At 36.8% G+C, this 18,740-nt stretch overlaps 1 protein-coding gene across 1 annotated transcript in view; it reads left to right on the top strand.

Moving 5' to 3' along the window:
* Akt (AKT serine/threonine protein kinase) overlaps positions 1-16,316 on the top strand; it is an 89,012-nt gene extending 72,696 nt beyond the window's left edge. The window contains exons 9-11 of the mRNA XM_083114129.1: positions 1,012-1,149; positions 8,094-8,258; positions 14,563-16,316. Coding sequence (XP_082970255.1) covers positions 1,012-1,149; positions 8,094-8,258; positions 14,563-14,790 — 531 coding nt within the window. The 3' untranslated portion in view covers positions 14,791-16,316. The remainder of the gene's footprint in view (positions 1-1,011; positions 1,150-8,093; positions 8,259-14,562) is intronic.
* The last annotated feature ends 2,424 nt before the right edge of the window (positions 16,317-18,740 follow it).

The raw sequence follows: 18,740 nt of genomic DNA, 5'->3' as shown, positions 1-18,740 counted from the left end.
AAATCGTAAATTGAATGATTGTTATAATTACCAGGATTTTAAAGACTGAAATCACAAATGCACTCATATTTTCTCTAACATTCTTTTTGATTGTAAATCTAGTATAGAAAAATATTTCTATATTTTATTTCTTTTCATTTATTTACTACGAGGGATGATCGAAAAAAAGGTTACAAAACCTATTATGGCTTATGTGTTAGACATAGCTGGAAGATCAACACACCTGATGATGGACGGCACTCAACACTAGTCATCGATGTAATCACCTTTTTTGTTCAAGCACTTGTCACAACGGTACATGAGGTTTTCCATGCCTGTTGTACAGAAATCCGCATCAAGTTCTCGTAGCCACCGTGAGGCAGCTCTTTTGACATCATCACATGTCAGATAATGGTGGCCAGCCAACCAAATGGTAGTCCCAGCTCAGCTGATATTGAGTGTAATGTTCTTCTTCTGTCCTCACAAATACACTCATCCACAAGAGCACAGTTCACGTCAGTGGTTGAGGTACTGGGCCTACCGCTGTGTCCAGGGTTGTCATTAACAATACTGGTCCGTCCTTCTCTGAAGGCACGACACCACTTTGCTACATGTTATCTTGAAATTGTCCCCTCCCCATACACCTCCACAATCTGCCTATGAATGTCAGCAGGTGTAGTGTTTTTGGCCCACAGGAACCGCACCACTGTCCTCACTTCTACTCTTGACCAATTTTCTAGACGAGTCACCATTTTAAATGTCCGCTTCTCGGGTATGCATGGTCAGAATCCGAAGTCCTCAAACTCGCAACAAGACAAACATGTTATTAATTTACACATATATTTTCGTTACGTTACCGTGAATAAAACAAAAGTTATATGCTTTGTAACCTTTTTTCCGATCATCTCTCGTAGTATATCATTTATATAAGGTGGGGAAAATATCACATATCTCCTCAGAATTTCTGTGACATTAACACTTGTTAATGTGCAATGGATGCTAGACTAAATCACTTAATTCATACTCTTACAGGTGCTAGAAGACAATGATTATGGACGAGCAGTAGATTGGTGGGGTGTTGGAGTAGTAATGTATGAGATGATGTGTGGAAGACTTCCCTTTTACAATAGGGATCATGATGTCTTGTTCACCCTAATCCTTATGGAAGAAGTAAGTACCGATGTTTGAGCTTAGTTTCAGAAAAACTCATCGAAAAAATCAAATGTGAATATCGTTGGAATAAAGCACTGGTTGCAGTCAGTCTTGTGTACTTTTGCATCAAATTGGCTCGGGATATGTATTGACGTAGCTATATCATAAATAGGGCTCGAAAGTTAATGAAAAATCATCTTCTTTTACTGAACATTGAAAACAATCTGATGTCAGTCTTCAGTTGGAACAATAAAACATAATTTGTATTTTGCATTTTTTTGGCCTTTAGGTCATTTTTCTTCATTTTTTTCTCCTTCCTCGATGTTTTGTGAATTTTAATTGCATTGCTAACATAACTTACGTATTTAAATTTCCTGAGATGTTTCTTTTAGCAAGTTTGCCATTAATGGAAAATATGGTCAATGGAAAAGCACGATATTATTTTTAACTGAAATGTCTGGGAATCGATTAAATAATTAATTGTGTTAAATTTATTTTTCCTCCAGCAAAGTTAAAATACTGTATGTGAAGCTACTTTGAGGTTCCCTTGCTGGCCACTATTATCACTTTAATATGTGGTTTTATAGTAAAGTTAGTCATACTGTAATATATATAATATATACATATATAATCTGATGTACGCAAAACACAACTATAGTTTCAAATGGTGGCCGACTACTGTATCGTGAAAGGCCCACCCTGAAAAGAGGTGAATGACTTTACAGACAAGAAACTTGTGGTGTATTTTGTGTAACTGTGGAGTATAAATAAGCAAAGCTGCATTAGCACTTAACTTGATTTTTAACTTTGCTTCAGTAGTTTAAATCACCAAGCAACGGGTTTTATCAAATTATTTAACTAGTCTCTTGAAATTTATGAAAAAATCGGGCTTTTATTTTCAGAGCAAAAATTATTTTTAGGTCATTTTTAGTGATTTTGTCATTCTGTAGGTCATTTTTTTAGGTCTTCAACTTCCAAGCCCTAATATAAAACACTGAATTATGTTAAGGGCTTTACTTTTAAGTAGAAGATGTTTCATTGCTGTGTGTGGAGTACTTTCTCCAGATCCAATAATCATATTCTGTATCCAAATGAGGAAATTAATAACTTCAGTGAGCTAAGTTCACATGATTTCACTTTCATGTTGCAATGGCTATTCCTATGCAGTATCATCAACATGAAGGAAAGACAGACTGCTTTATAAGATTGTGATGATGGGCGGCGTCAGAAATTTTTTGTAGTGAGGTCAGGCCATTGATAAAAGTATAATAATAGAAATAATAACAATAATAATACATTTCCATGGTTATAATTGTTGTTATATAATAATAAACGTTTTTAAACATTGTATACATATTTATTACTATTAATATTGTTATTTATTATATATATGCTACTCGAACCACCAGATGAATGAATATCAAGCATGACAATTTTCCATTGTTTTTTTATGCAGTTAGGGTACTGAAAGGCACAGTTATTTTATTTTGTTATTAACTTTTTCACGTCTCGTTCAAGTTAGGGGAAAATATGTTGTGTGACCTCTCACTTAAAGCTATAATTTGTGGAATTTTGAAAACTGTGGAACCATTTATTCTTCAGATTAAATGGTAGAATATGAAAATATAGCCTGTTTTTTTTTTCAATCTAAATATTATTTTTACTTTGATTATTCTGTTCGAATACTAACAAATGAACTCTATTTCTGTTATTAACAATAAACATGACAAACGTTCTGCGTTTTATAACTTGAAATGAATGATACCAATTTCCAGGAAGGTTCAATGGGCCTGTTATCACATTAGCCTTGAAAGAAGGAGAAATACAGTAAAACCTCATTAATCCAGACCCCAGTAAGCTGGACTTTGCTTACGGACAGGCAAAAGGGAAAAATAAAAAAGCAGAATGCAATGTTTTAAATATGACTAGAAGTCAACAAGAGAACTTCCCAAAGGAAAGGCAGTCAACCACTGATGAAATTCTGTTTCCCGCAAACTTTGTACTGTGCTGTATAGTGTATTAAGGCCTATGCCCTTTGAATACACCATAATAAACATGTTTTGTTGAAAAAGCACTAAGTTGCTGACCAAGGCAGTTTATGAAGATATAAAAACACTTAACATGTAACGTTTCAACCCTGTATCAGGGTCTTCCTAAGGGGAAGAACTAAACTAAAATGAAGAAATACACACAGAGAAAGATATATATACACATAGCAGGGTGACTAGCCACACAAAAACGAATCATGTTGACAGTCCTTATCTTGGACGATTTCTCCAAAGGAATTAAGTACATTTCTTGGCTTGACACATGACTAATGGGTCTACCACACTGACAAGTGATTGACAGGTCAAGATTAGCAAGAGTCTGGAACTACCTGTTCATCATTGCCCCACCCCTCCTGCCTTTTTGGATATTGATTAATACCTCCTCCCTTGGTCTTCTTATCTTCTCTTTTGTTCTTGTTCCTTCTTCTTTCCTCCTTCCTTTTTCTCATCCTTTCAACTTTCTCTAACACACACTTCCATTCCTTGTTTATCTTGAGTCCTCCATTCCAATTCTTGATTTCTTCTCCTTTCTTCTCTATTTCTTTAGCCTCCTTCCATTTTCTCACTAGTTCTCTCTTCTCTTTCCCTATATGCCTCGCCGAATCCCATTCTACTTCATGTCCATTCTCTCTAGTGTGTTTGAATATGGCATTCCTGTGTCTCGTCAATCTCACATCGTCCATGTGTTGCTTTAACCTGTCTTTCAGTCTCTTCTTCGTTTCCCCTATATATACACTTTCGCATCCTCTGCACTTCATCTCGTAGATAACCCCTTCCTCTTCTTCCTCTCTCTTTTCTTCCTTCTTCTTGCTGGCTATACTTAAAACTGTGCGTCCTCCCTTCCTGTAAGTTCTAATACCCATTTACCTCAGCACTTTGCATATCTTGTCTGTGGCCTCTCCCATACTTCTTATACCAAACCATCTCTCTTTTTCTTTTTCTTCCTTCTCTTCCAGTCCTCTCTCTTATTTCTTTCCTTCTTCTGTTGATGTTGTGTCTGTCTTTCTTTTCATAGTTTTTCTTGTATGTACACATTGCTTGCATTATAGAATTATTTTCCTGTAGTTTACGGTTATTACAAGCATAAGAAAACAGTTTTTCTTTGTGACGTTTCAGGAGAACACACGCTCCTTTCATCAGACATTTATTTTCATTTTGACTAAAGATACAGTTATAACAATGGTTAGAAATTTTTTAAACAAAAAGAATCTGTTATATAATGGATGTTGTCAATGTTCCATTGTTGTAATATAGCAACTTAACTGTGAAAAAAGCAGTCTGTTTTATTTTTATTTCAGATTTTTTTTAAAAAAATTATGAATCCCAAATATCATCAGGTAATTCAAATTCATCATTGTTTTCACAAAGTCTCTTGATGTTTTCTGTTACATTAAATTTTAAAGATGGTGGCTTACTCCATTTGTGAAAAAGAAAACTCCATACTGGATCTATGTTACCATTTTCATAATTTAATTTATTCCAGTGTTCTTGTGCAATGAACGAAGCTTCCCAGACATTCAACTCTGTGTTTCCCGTTAATCTTTTTAAAACCCTTCTCTTTTTAATCAAATGCTTCTCTTCGATGATATGAGTTGACAAACCTGTTCTTGGGTTTAGATTCATAATGTCCAAATCGTTGTTCGTGCCATCTTATTGCCATTTTCCTTGCTGTTTGTCCCACATAATCCTTTGAACATGAACAACTTATATTATAAATTCCTGTGGTTTCCACATCTGGTAGAGAGTTTCTCATTTTGAATTCATTAAATGTACATTCCAAACTTCTTGGTGATTTAAAAACAATTTTGAAATTAAAACTTCTAAAAATTTTTGCAATTTTATAAGAATCCCTTGTGGAATGGAATGCACACAAATTTCTTTTCAACAGATTTTTCATCTTTGTCTGTATTTCTCTTTTCCTTTAGTTTTCTTGCAACTTGCTTTTTGATTTGGTTTATTCTGTTAGTGTGAAAGCCATTTTCTTTTGCTATATTAAAAAGCCTTTCTTCTTAATTTTTGATATCCTCATTATTAGAACATAGTCTTTGTGCTCTCAGGAAAAAAATTTAAAAAATGTTATCCATTGTTATATGCGAATGTTCTGATTTGGCATGGATGTATTTTTCCTATGGACTGATGTTTGAATTGTTGAGTCAGTTGTCTTAATTTGCAGATCAAGGAAAGAAATTACATTGTTATTCATGGGTTCGCAAGTGAATTTTATGCGATGATGTGATTCATTTAATGTGAAAATTTATATCCTAGTGTCCCAATAGAAGGTGCCACAGATGCATTACACAGATGGCTTATTGAGATGAAGGTTAACCCAGTAGAATCATGGAAAATGGTTCGATGGTTTACTGTATGTGCAAATTACAATTACTTTATATTTGATGGCAAAATCTATCAGCAAAGTAATGGTCTATCAATGGGAAACGCAGTATCCGGAATCATCTCCAGCATTTTCCTTCATTACATAGAATCTCCAATTGTTAATGCGATAGGTGCGGATATCAAACTCTACATCAGATATGTAGATGATGTGCTAATTATTGCTAAAAATGAGAACACCATCATGGACGTATTTAAATTGTTAAATGAATCACATCGTCGCATAAAATTCACTTGCGAACCCATGAATAACAATGTAATATCTTTCCTTGATCTGCAAATTAAGACAACTGACTCAACAATTCAAACATCAGTCCATAGGAAAAAATTAGCGGGGGAAAAATACATCCATGCCAAATCAGAACATTCGCGTATAACAATGGATAACATATTTTTAAATTTTTTCCTGAGAGCACAAAGACTGTTCTAATAATGAGGATATCAAAAATTAAGAAGAAATGCTTTTTAATATAGCAAAAGAAAATGGCTTTCACATTAACAGAATAAACCAAATCAAAAAGCAAGTTGCAAGAAAACTAAAGGAAAAGAGAAATACAGACAAAGATGAAAAATCTGTTGAAAAGAAATTTGTGTGCATTCCATTCCACAAGGGATTCTCACATAAAATTGCAAAAATTTTTAGAAGTTTAATTTCAAAATTGTTTTTAAATCACCAAGAAGTTTGGAATGTACATTTAATGAATTCAAAATGAGAAACTCTCTACCAGATGTGGAAACCACAGGAATTTATAATATAAGTTGTTCATGTTCAAAGGATTATGTGGGACAAACAGCAAGGAAAATGGCAATAAGATGGCACGAACACGATTTGGACATTATGAATCTAAACCCAAGAACAGGTTTGTCAACTCATATCATCGAAGAGAAGCATTTGATTAAAAAGAGAAGGGTTTTAAAAAGATTAACGGGAAACACAGAGTTGAATGTCTGGGAAGCTTTGTTCATTGCAGAAGAACACTGGAATAAATTAAATTATGAAAATGGTAACATAGATCCAGTATGGAGTTTTCTTTTTCACAAATGGAGTAAGCCACCATCTTTCAAATTTAATGCAACAGAAAACATCAAGAGACTGTGAAAACAATGATGAATTTGAATTACCTGATGATATTTGGGATTCATAATTTTAAAATAAATCTGAAATAAAAATAAAACGGATTGCTTTTTTCACAGTTAAGTTGCTATATTACAACAATGTAACATTGACAACATCCATTATATAACAGATTCTTTTTGTTTAAAAAATTTCTAACCATTGTTATAACTGTATCTTTAGTCAAAATGAAAATAAATGTCTGATGAAAGGAGCGTGTGTTCTCCTGAAACGTCACAAAGAAAAACTGTTTTCTTATGCTTGTAATAACCGTAAACTACAGGAAAATATTTCTTTTCATAGCCATTCTCTTCCAGTTGTTCCCACAAGCTATTAATCATGTTTTCTTCTTCCCCTTACTCTGTGCATATCTTCTTTATTTGGTCTTCCATGTTTCTTATGAAATTATGATTTGTTGTGTCACCCACATAAACAAGGAATGGAAGTGTGTGTTAGAAAAAGTTGAAAGGAAGAGAAAAATGAAGAAGGAAAGAAGAAGGAACAAGGAAAAAAGAGAAGAAGCCCAGGGGAGGAGGTATTAATCCATATCCAAAAAGGCAGGAGGGGTGGGGGAATGATGAACAGGTAGTTCCAGACTCTTGCTAATCTTGACCTGTCAATCACCTGTCAGTGTGGTAGACCCATTAGTCATCTGTCAAGCCAAGAAATGTACTTAATTCCTTTGGAGAAATCGTCCAAGATAAGGACTGTCAACATGATTCGTTTTTGTGTGGCTAGTCACCCTGCTATGTGTATATATATCTTTCTCTGTGTGTATTTCTTCATTTTAGTTTAGTTCTTCCCCTTAGGAAGACCCTGATACAGGGTTGAAACGTTACATGTTAAGTGTTTTTATATCTTCATAAACTGCCTTGGTCAGCAACGTAGTGTTTTTTAATATGGAAACAATGCTTAATTATATTACAAATGTTTTGTTGCTATAAACGGAGTTTTAATGCACTTTCTACTGTTCTTTTAGGTTATTTCAGTTAATCCAGTCAACTTATCCCCCTCATTAGTCCAGATTAATAAGGTTTTACTGTATACAGTGGTGTGTCATTTACAGTTCCACTACAATTTTGCAAACTTAATTTTTTCCCATCATCAGTGTGTGAAAAGAAATTTACTCCTTGAAAAGAAAGATATGCTTTGTAGCAAACCATTAGCATGTGTCTTGGACAGAATCTGTTTGAGTGTTTTTTCCCCTCCCACTAAATTGTATTGCCACATGCTTTTCTCAGTCATGTGAGAAGTTGGTGGGGGGCTTTGATTGAGGTAAACACAAGTTCTGATGTGGTTGGGGACAGTGGTCACCAAAATTCATCTAACAAAAATAAACCACTTCATGTTTATAGCAAAGGAGATTGCAGTTACTCTCAAACAGTTGTTATTGTTAAATATATTTCCAGGTGAAATTTCCACGCACCATATCATCTGATGCCAAAGATGTGTTGAGTGGACTACTTGCAAAGGACCCGAACAAGAGACTGGGAGGAGGACCTGACGATGCAAAAGAAATAATGAGACATTCATTTTTTAGCTGCATTAATTGGACTGATCTAGTGAAAAAGAAGGTGAGTGTAAAAATGGTGTTCTCTATCATGACAGAACCCCAACCCAGAAGCATTCTCGAGGTGTAGAACAGGAATGTGTACATGTGTATAATCACAATATTTTCATACCCTCTTTTCTGTGTGTTTGGTTGTGAAGTATTTAAAATATAGTATCTTTTGAAGTGGAATTTCTACAGCAGCTAGATACTTTGGAGGACAACCAGCATTGCATTTGAGTGAAATCAAGTTTGAAGGTTACTGGTGAAAAACTGATTCTCCTTAGCTTGTGTACCTTCCAAGTTCTGCGAATTGAGAGAAAGAGGGAGATAAAGACAGAAGGATAGCTGAGAGAGTCTGAGCTGACATTTCAGAACACACCCTGTGTTTTGTAGAAATTTCAGCGAAAAATGCAGGCTCAACCATCTTCATCTGAGGTGCTTCAACCTGTGCTAATGAAGACCATGAAATTATTTGGACAATCGCTAAAAACTGAAACGTGGAAATGCGAAACTACACAATAACAGCATTGTCAAATATAAAAATTTCAAATGTGTGATCTTAGTGTTAAAACAATAGTTCTCAGAAAAATAGATTTATCAAGTTTTCTAGTACAAACTACAGGAATTTTGTAGCAAAGCTACAGCTATAATTTTTGTAGCACTGCTACGAGTACTTCTATTGCTACTTCCTAGCACTGTCAATACCCAAGGGATGAAGGCACTAACAAGAAATATGCAATTTTAGCCACAATAAAATGTACAGTGGTGGGGGAAAAATACTTCCCTCCGTAAGACATTAATAATGGTAGCCCTATGGAAGAACTATTTCTTTCCACCACTGTACATGTGCATGTTGTATTCTGAAGCTCACCTACCTCAAGGCTACATTTACAGATACAAAATAGTCATTGTTAGGAATCAGTGTGTAAGTTACTTAGTATTTATCAACAGGTTTTTCTTCTCCAGAAAAGAGAAGTTTCACCGGCTGACTTAAGCAGTGTGTGGACCAAAATGAGTGCCATTTGCAAGATGTTATTTTCCGCACTTAATGTACACCAGTAAATCATATACACACACACACACACACACACCCAGAGGAATAGAATGAGAAAGAGTGCCAGAAGGGCGGATAAACAAAAATGGCGTAGGAGACAGTAAACACTTACCACAATAAAAGAAAAGTCTTATATTTCGAGGTTGCGCCTCATTGTCACATTTGGTAGAAAGCACGAAATAAACAAAAGCATAGAGGCACAGAATACTGACACTAGAATCTACAATGTTGCCAGAGAAAAGTGACAGAACATGGGTAGATGAGCAGATGGTTATGGATGCGCCAAATCTGTGGTTACTTCTACCTGGGTGAAACCTCTACCACTCTGAACCTCCGCATCAATAACCACAGAGTGTCACTGTTGCCACCCACACCAACAGCCACACCACCACCTTTAACAACTGTTTCCATGTAGCCATAATACATTTATTACCCCAGCACACTGACACCTCCACCCACAGGCGATGGGAAAGGGACTATATATCAGGCATGCACGCCACCATAACCCCCCCCCCCAACTCAACCTAGCCACCCAATAAGTATTTCTCCATTCTCTCCCGAACTGCAACCCACCCACCATCCAGCCTGCAGTAAACACTGGTGAAAGGATCTGCTCGTAAAACCAATGTTCTATCACTTGTTTCTGGCACCACTGTGCGGATGCTGGCATCAGTATTCTGTGCCTCTACGTTTTTGTTTTATTCCATTTCTTCTACCTACATGTGACAATGAGGCTATAGCCTCGAAATATCAGACTTTTCTTCAATTGTGGTAAGTGTTTGCTGTCTCCTATGCCATTTTTGTATATATACAAATGATGGAGACAGTAAACATTTACCACAGGGAAAGAAATATGTTGATATTTCGTGACCTAGGTCACATTGTCATCGGAGAAGAAAGAGGTTCACAGATTCACGAATTATAGGAGCACAGAATACTAACTATAGCATTCGTACAATGTTGCCAGAGAAAGTTAGAAGATAGGAAACAAATGTAAAATACTTTCACCAGTGTTTACTGCATAGGGTGAGTGGTTTCGGGGAAGAGGGGAAAGGGTTATTGGTTGGTTAGGTTGAGTCTGGGTGGTATAGTGGTGTGCATGCCTGATATATAGGCTCTTTCCCATCACCTGCGGAAAGACGTGTCTGAGTGGGGGGGGGGGGTAAAAGATGGATTATGGCAACGTGGAAACGGTTGTTGAAGGTGGTGTTATGGCTGTTGGTGTGGATGGCAACTGTGAAATCGGAGTGTTGGGTGGATGAGTGAATGTTATTGATCTTAAGGTTCAAGGGGTGGAGGTTTCGCCAAGGTAGAAGTTGCCAAGATTTTGCAGATGAGGTTGGATGAATGGCAGGTGACCTTGGGGTGAAGGGTGAACTCGCTCACTGTCTCCTTCATCATTTGTACGAGGTGGTATCAAAAAGTTTCGAGACTAGCTCTGTTTACATGATAGTACTTTATTTATCTGCGTTTACACATGGTCACCTTCAAAATAGTCACCTTGTACAGCAATACAGCGCTCCCAGCGTTTCTGCCACTGCTGAAATGCATCCTGGAAGTCTTCTTTTTGAAGCGTGTCGAGCATCTTCTGCGATTCACTCTGGGTCTCCGCAATGGTGTCAAAACAGCGACCTTTGAGCTGGATCTTCAGCTTCGGGAAGATGGCGAAGTCCACAGGAGCCAAATCTGGTAAGTAGTGTGGGTGCGGAATTGTGATCATCTTGTTTCTGGTGAGAAACTCACGCGTGAGGAGAGCACGCTGACAGGGTGCATTGTCGTCGTGGATCAGCCAGTTTTTCACGCACCACAGATCTGGCCGCTTTCGCCAAATGTCCTCCCTCAGATGCCTTAAAACCTGGCAGTAGAACTCGCTATTGACGGTCTGGCCCCTGGGGACGAATTTGTGATGCACAATGCCGCGAATGTTGAAAAAGATGATGAGCATGCACTTGGTCGAGCTGCGGACCTGCCTCGCCTTTTTCGGTCGTGGAGATGATGGGCTCTTCAACTGTGAAGACTTGCTTTGTCTCAGGGTCGTACCCGTACACCCAAATTTCGTCACCAGTAATGAGCTTCGAAATGAAGGATGGGTCATCCACGGCACGCTGACGGAGTTCTTGGCAGACTTGGATGCAGTGTTCCTTCTGCTCCTGGGTCTGCAGCCTGGGGATGAACTTGGCAGCAATACGGCGCATGTTCAAATCACACGTGAGGATTGCCTGCACGGTTCCGTATGACACACAGATAATGGCAGCAGTGTTGTGGATTGTTGTCTGACGATCCTCATGCACAAGTTGCCGAATGGTTTTGACATTTTCGGGTGTTGTGCTCGTTGAATGTTGTCCTGATGTCTCGTTGTCTTCCATTGATGTTCTTCCACTCTTGAAGCACGCATGCCACTCAAAACACCTCGCACGATTCATTGCAGCATCGCCGTACACTTTCCGAATCATGTCAAGCGTCCCTGTGGCGGATTTGCCCAGTTTCACACAGAATTTCACGTTCGCTCGTTGTTCTAACTTCCTGTCCATGATGAAATCACAGACGTGGTAACACACATGGTCAGAAGAGCACCAGCTGCACAGGATGATGTCTCTTGGCACACTGACTTATGAAGGTTGGTGCTCCCTGTGCCTGTGTGTGCAGCCTTGCGCTGTCATCTGTTGGCATGTTACAGAACTAGTCTCGAAACTTTTTGATACCACCTCGTATTTATCCACCCTTCTGGCACCGTATCTCATCCTATTTCTGTGTGTGTGTGTATATATATATACACACACATACACAAATGAAGGAGACAGCAAACACTTACCACACAAAAAGAAAAAGTTTGATATTTCATGACCCAGGTCTCAGTTTATTTATTTATTTAATGATAGAGCTCAACAGGCTGAGCCCAATTGTAGTCCTCTAATTACATAATATTACTACAAGAGATTCAGTGTTCCAGTAATAGTATTTTTAAAATTGTATAAACCCATTGCAAACATATCAATTGTGTTATTTACACATGAAATTGTGTTGAAAGAGTTGCACGCTCTCCACACCGGAGAGGTAGAAAGAATGGATGTTTTCGCTCTCTGGCAATGAAAGATTTTATGCTTGGGACGTGTTTTGGAACTGGGAACATTAAATGATATAGCTGATAATAAGTTGGAATTGTCTATTATAACGTTAATTACTTTATACAGAAAGAGCAGGTCATTTACTTGTCGTCGGAGTGCTAGTTTGCTGAAGTTGGTCTCTGAGACTATATTATCGTATGAATCGAATGTTGGATATTCTGCCCAGGCTTTAAATTTGAGATATCTAAGAAACTTTGACTGAATACGTTCTAGTTTATGAATTAAGTCTATTTGAGTGGGATTCCAGATTACTGATGCATTTTCTAGTTTTGACCATACGAGGGAATACTAAAGTATTTTCACTGGATCTATTTTCGTGAAGTCGTGTCTTGACCGGATTATAAAACCTAAGTTTCTGAAAGCGTCGTTAGTAAGAGTTTCAATATGCTTACTAAATTTGGGCTTGGTGTCGAAGGTCAGTCCGAGGTCTTTAATTTCATTTTTGCGCATTATTTGTAAATTTTTAATACGGTATGGAAACACGCAAGGAGCTTTGCATTTTGTGTAAGTGACTACACTGCATTTTGTTGGGTTAAGATCCAACTTGTTATTTTTACACCAAGAAATCACTCTGTCTACATCTTCCTGTAGTTTCAAGCAGTCGTCAGAGGTAGTTATTTCGTGGAAAAGCTTAAGATCGTCGGCGAAAAGCAACTTTTGAGAATTTTGTATGCAATTTGGTAAGTCGTTGATAAGTAATAAAAACAAAAGCGGTCCAAGATTGGACCCTTGGGGAACACCAGAATGTGGCGTGAAGGGACGACTTTTGATTTTCCTGTATATTACAGTTTGCGTTCGATCGGCTAAATATGAAGCTAAGAAATTTAAAGTATTATGTGAAATATTGAATGATGCAATTTTCTGTAGTAATATATCATGGTCAATTTTGTCAAATGCCTTAGTAAAATTGGTGTATATTGCATCGACTTGTCCTGTGTTATCTAGTACATTGCATGCGTAATGGGTAAAGTTAACTAAGTTTGTTACGATAGACCTCTTTGGAGTAAATCTATGCTGATAAGGAGAGATAACTGGATTGACGTGTGCTAACATCCTCTTGTAAATGTTCAAATATTTTAGCAAGACTAGAAAGGATTGCTATCGGTCTATAATTTTCTAATTTTTTAAAATATCGCAACATCCTTTACTATATATGGTGGTATGTTGTCGGGGCCGGTCGTTGATTTGGATTTCAAATTCTTAATGGCAGCTTCTACTTCGCTTACGCAAATGTTGCGCAAAGTGAAAATACCAAGTTGTTCGTTAGAAATTGCTATTTTCAGATTATTTACGTTAGCACTTTCGGCTGCATACACAGAATGAAAGTAAGTTGCAAAGGCATTCGCGATGTCATTTTCGTCTGTCAATATGTCTGCGCCGACTTTAATAGCTTCGTAGTTTTGATGGGATTATTTATTTTTGATATAGGACCAGAATCGAGAAGGGTCGGCACTTATCTGGTCTTGAGACTGTTTTATGTAATTAGTGTGAACTACAGTTATGTCTTTCTTAACCTCTACACGGAGCAGAAAGAATTTTTCCCTATGGTATTCTTTGTTTGTAATACTTTTCTTCCATTTTAACCTGTGGTGAGATTCAGCTGTAATTTTTTTCACTATAGCAGGCGCCAACGGAGAAGAACGAGATCGTGGTTATGAAGAGTAGAGGCACAGAATACTGACGGCAGCATCACTACCGTGTTGCCAGAAACTGTTTCTGACGCTGCCATCAGTATTCTGTACCTCTACCCTTCGTAACCACGATCTCTTTCTTCTCCGACCTGGGTCACGAAATATCAAACTTTTTCTTTTTGTGTGGTAAGTGTTTACTGTCTCCTCCTTCATTTGTGTTATATATATATATAATTTCAATAATAATGGCATTCATATGGATGTAAGGCTAGCACATCAATATAGATGAACTGTTTTCATTTACTGTGTTATATTATTTTAGAAATCTGCCCCACCATGTATTTTGTATGTCTGTCAACTTGTAATTGTATATTATGTTTCTTTGTGTACAACTTCTGTAATAAGGCATTAAATGCTGTTGTCAGCAGTATAAGTTTCTATATTATTATTATTATTATATTATATAATAATAATAATGAATACAGGCCATAGTGAAAAGGTTTTTTCTCCTTTCAGATTCCACCACCTTTCAAGCCCCAAGTAACTTCAGACACCGACACAAGATATTTTGACTCAGAATTCACTGGTGAGTCTGTTGAGTTGACACCTCCAGAGCACGACGGTGGCCCTTTGAATAGTATATCAGAGGAAATGGAGTTCTCTCAGTTTTCATATCAGGACCTTAGTTCCACATTAGGAAGTTCAGCTGCTAGTGGTTCATTGGCGCAAAGTATCCAGCAGTGAATGGCTTACCAGGTGCTTCATGAAGAAGTCTTTCTCCTACTTCTTTTTCATAGTGCTTTGACTTTTTTTTTTTTTTGATTCAACGTTATCGCCAGTGTTTTTATGAACTTGAGTGAGAGATTGTACTGCAGTTGCTGCATATACTATGAAAAACATGTGACATGTGATAAAGTATCTGAAATTCAGGTACAGGTGTCCTGTAAAGTGCTAAATACAATATTGGAAGAAAAAAAAAGTTGTTACATTGTGCATCAGAGACTTGTCTGAACATGTTCAGCACCCAGTCATTGGCGTAGAAGATTTGTAGAGAACGCATTTGCCAAGAGAAGGACATGTGAGGTATTTTTTTCTTTTCTTGTAACATGTTAACAAAAATGAGAAAATGTTAAGTTATGATTAATTTTTGTACATCCTCTTGTTCCCGTAAAATGGCTTTGCTTGTTTGATATGAAGTGATATATTTTGTGAACTAATGGGTGGATATACAATCGGGTATCGATCAGTGATTTTGTAAGGTACAAAGACATAAAACTTGTTCCTTTAATCTGTAAAAATAAAGTAGAAAAAGAAGAAAATAAGTTACAAGAATAAAAGCCAGTATGCGATACAGCTTGGTTGCCATATATGTGTTACAGATAGTTGTCTTTTTTTTTATTTTACCTCACATTGCTTTAGGAATTCATTTCTATAACTTTTTATGCAAGAGGAATCTACATTTGGAAACACAAAATAAACTTAAGTTACGGGTTTGTATGTTATATGTTGAGGACCTTTAAAAATATACTTCATGTGGTTTATTGCAGCTGCTTCCCCTTTCTTGGCCATCAGATAAAATAATTAATTGCCTCACTGGATTGGCACTTTTGTAAATGAAGGATATATGTGTACATAGTTTTAAAGTCTAATTTTCTGTTCAACAATGATATACTGTATATAATTGAAGCATACACAAAAAGAACCAGGAAAATAAGGAATATTATTGAATTATTATATTTTTACGTGATTGAAGTTCATTGTATACTGCTTTTAGAAAAAAAATTGTTTCCATAACTTTTGTTCATTTGCAATTGTAATGGAACGAGCATATGTTGTGGACATTTCTTGTTTCCTGTCCTCTTAATATCTGATATGAATTGTATCAATTTACACAATATAATAATTACTTGAGATTTTGATTTATTGGTTAATCGAAGAAACATATTTCATTTTTTTTTCTCCCCTTTTTGTGACGTTTGAGTTCAATAAGTGTATTAGTACAAAAATACCTACTGATCTTGGTTTATTGGTTTAAGAAAATCTCGGGGATGTGATTTCTCTATTGTCTTGTCTTGTTACCAGTGAGTCTTTATTTTTATTTTTTATTTCTGTAGCATGTGTGTGTTCCTACGCAACACATGCACTTCGTGTTTTTATTGTTCTAAGGTTTGTAATTTTCTTCCACCTTCAAGAAATGTCACGAGGTTGAATATGACTGTTACTATTTTTTTTTTATGAAATACATTACAACATTTGTGATAATTCTAGCACTTGAGTTTTTTCTTATCATCATATCCTTTACTTTAAGTAACTTTTTTCAGTGACGTAATGTTGATAAGAGAGTAAACTCAAGATGTATCTGTTCCTAAAAAGCATTTCTTAATCCCAATAAAGGAGTAGGCATATTGACATAGAAGTTAGACAAGTGTTTGCACTTATTTGTGAACTACCCCCATGTTCGGCAGCAAAAGTTGGACCTTTGGAATGTTGATACAATGGAAATCAAAAGACGAAATATTAAATAGTGCAGTAGTAACGGTTTTCTTGCAGATTGATTTTCAAAAACTTTTTTTTTTTTTTTTCCTGATGTAAGTTTTGCAGGGTGTTTCCTGGTTTGTTTTGTTTGCGTGTCCAATTTGGCAACTGCTGTTACCTGTGGAATTCCCGTTGCATTGTAGCCGAAATCTGTACTATACACGTGCTCTGCAGTCATATTACAATTTCTCTTCGTCAATGTAACTTTTATTGAAAATACGATCTAAACGTTCATGGTACTACTGTCAATACAACGTGTGGTCTGACAATTAAGTTCCTAGCTCGACCCTGTGGCCGAGTGGTTAGCACATCGCGCTGCGACGCCAAGGGTCCCGGGTTCGAATCCCGGTCGGGCTTGGTTGTTTGTGAATGTCCATTCATCAATTTCATCACTCATCCCCATCTTCGCAAATTAGCCAAGAGGCACAAAACTCGAAGTAAAATAAACTAAATCAATCTATCAATTAAGTTCCTAGAAAAAGTGCTACATACCTCATTGCTCAATTTCACTACTGTCACCTTCGAAGTACTCCCCATAGGAAGCTATGCAGTGACGCCTGAGCATGGTCTACCCTTCAAAGCAATTTTGGAACTCGTTTTCTGGAATGACCATCAGAGCTGTCGTCTTGTTATGCTTTGATGTCATGAGTATCATCAAAATGTCTTCCTTTCAAGATTTCCTTTATCTTCGGGTAAAGAAAAAAGTCATTGGGGGCCATGACTTTTACATCACTAGTGATAACATGGCCAAAACAGTGTTGCCTCTCCAAAAGGTATTTGCAAACTTCAACTCTCCTTTCCTTTTTTTTCATCGATGAACTCATTTGGGACCATTTTCCCACACACATTTCTCATGCAGAGATTTTCAGTTAAGATTTTCCTAACTGTTTATATCGATTGTATTACTTGGTCTCGCAGTCAGCCGACGATTTTGATCCACAATTCAACAAGTTTTTGCAATGTTTTCACCAGTTCTGTTTTTTACTGCCCACCCTGGTCTCTTCAGCAGTGATGCTTTCTCTTCCCTCAGAAAAAGTTTAATCCATTTGTATGCTGGCATTATCCGGTGGAGGCACATAGTGTTCGGATCCTACTTTAAGCTGTAGGTCCAGTCCTAATTAGCCTTACTATGCATAAAGTGAACTTAAAACGCCAAATCACTCATGGCATTATCCCCATAACTTAGACTGCATGTCCCTTATTTCACTTCCACTCTTGCCAAGCTTGTTCATTGCTCTAATTCAAGCTCAGATATTCTCACGATGGCACACAAAAATATACAACAATAATAATGAATGCCACTCAGCAAGACACCACCACACTTCGACATGAACACAGATGTGAGACAAGGTTATAAAACCTTACTAAGCTGTTCGTGAAGTACTGCCAATGTACGTGCACGGTGGCGAGTTCTTGAACTTAATTGTCAGACCATGTATTTAGAAAAATTGTAAACTAAGAAATCACATGCCTTGTTTTCAGTTTAACCTTTAGCAGATGGAGCCTAGCGCATGCGTGTATAGCCTCTCTGGATGGCACTCTGCAAATTTGCTGCATTGCACAAAAAAGTCAGAGATGAATTTTTTTTTTTCTTCAGAATATCAGGGCTTTTAGCGGAGGTGAATTTTATGTATTTTACCTCCAAATAATAAAAGTTAAAGAAAGAAGAATAAAATGATTTTTTTTTTTAAAAAAAAATGATATTTGACATGATCCTGTGGCCACAATGAACAAAGTGAATGGAAAATGTAGTATGTAGTGGGACTTTACCTCAGTTTTGCTATAAGTTAATATGTTTGGCAAAGTTTAATTGAAAATAGGCTAATGCTTCTTGGGTGAAAAAAAAATACTATGTATAAGAGTTGCATTGCCAGCTTACTGAAAAAAAATTCTGGAATTCTGCTTCATTGTTGACCCTATGGAAACTGGGTGAACCAAATTTGGAGGGAAGCATGAGGACATGTAATGGGCATACCCAATTTTGGAAAAAAAATTAAATTTTTTTGAGAATTTGAAAATTAGACCCTGGACCCCTAATTGATGCATATTGTCAACATGTTCTTTTTTTTTCTCATTATTAGTGAATTAAAAGTGAAATATATCAAAGCGGTGGTTGTAGCCCAATTTATAAGATCTATCCCAGAGGGAAACATAGGACT

Source organism: Lepisma saccharinum, chromosome 28, assembly GCF_977018435.1.
Source record: "Lepisma saccharinum chromosome 28, izLepSacc3.1, whole genome shotgun sequence".
Taxonomy (NCBI): Eukaryota; Metazoa; Arthropoda; class Insecta; order Zygentoma; family Lepismatidae; genus Lepisma; species Lepisma saccharinum.
The sequence above is the reverse complement of the archived record's forward strand: the minus strand, read 5'-3'. Positions and strand labels throughout refer to the sequence as shown.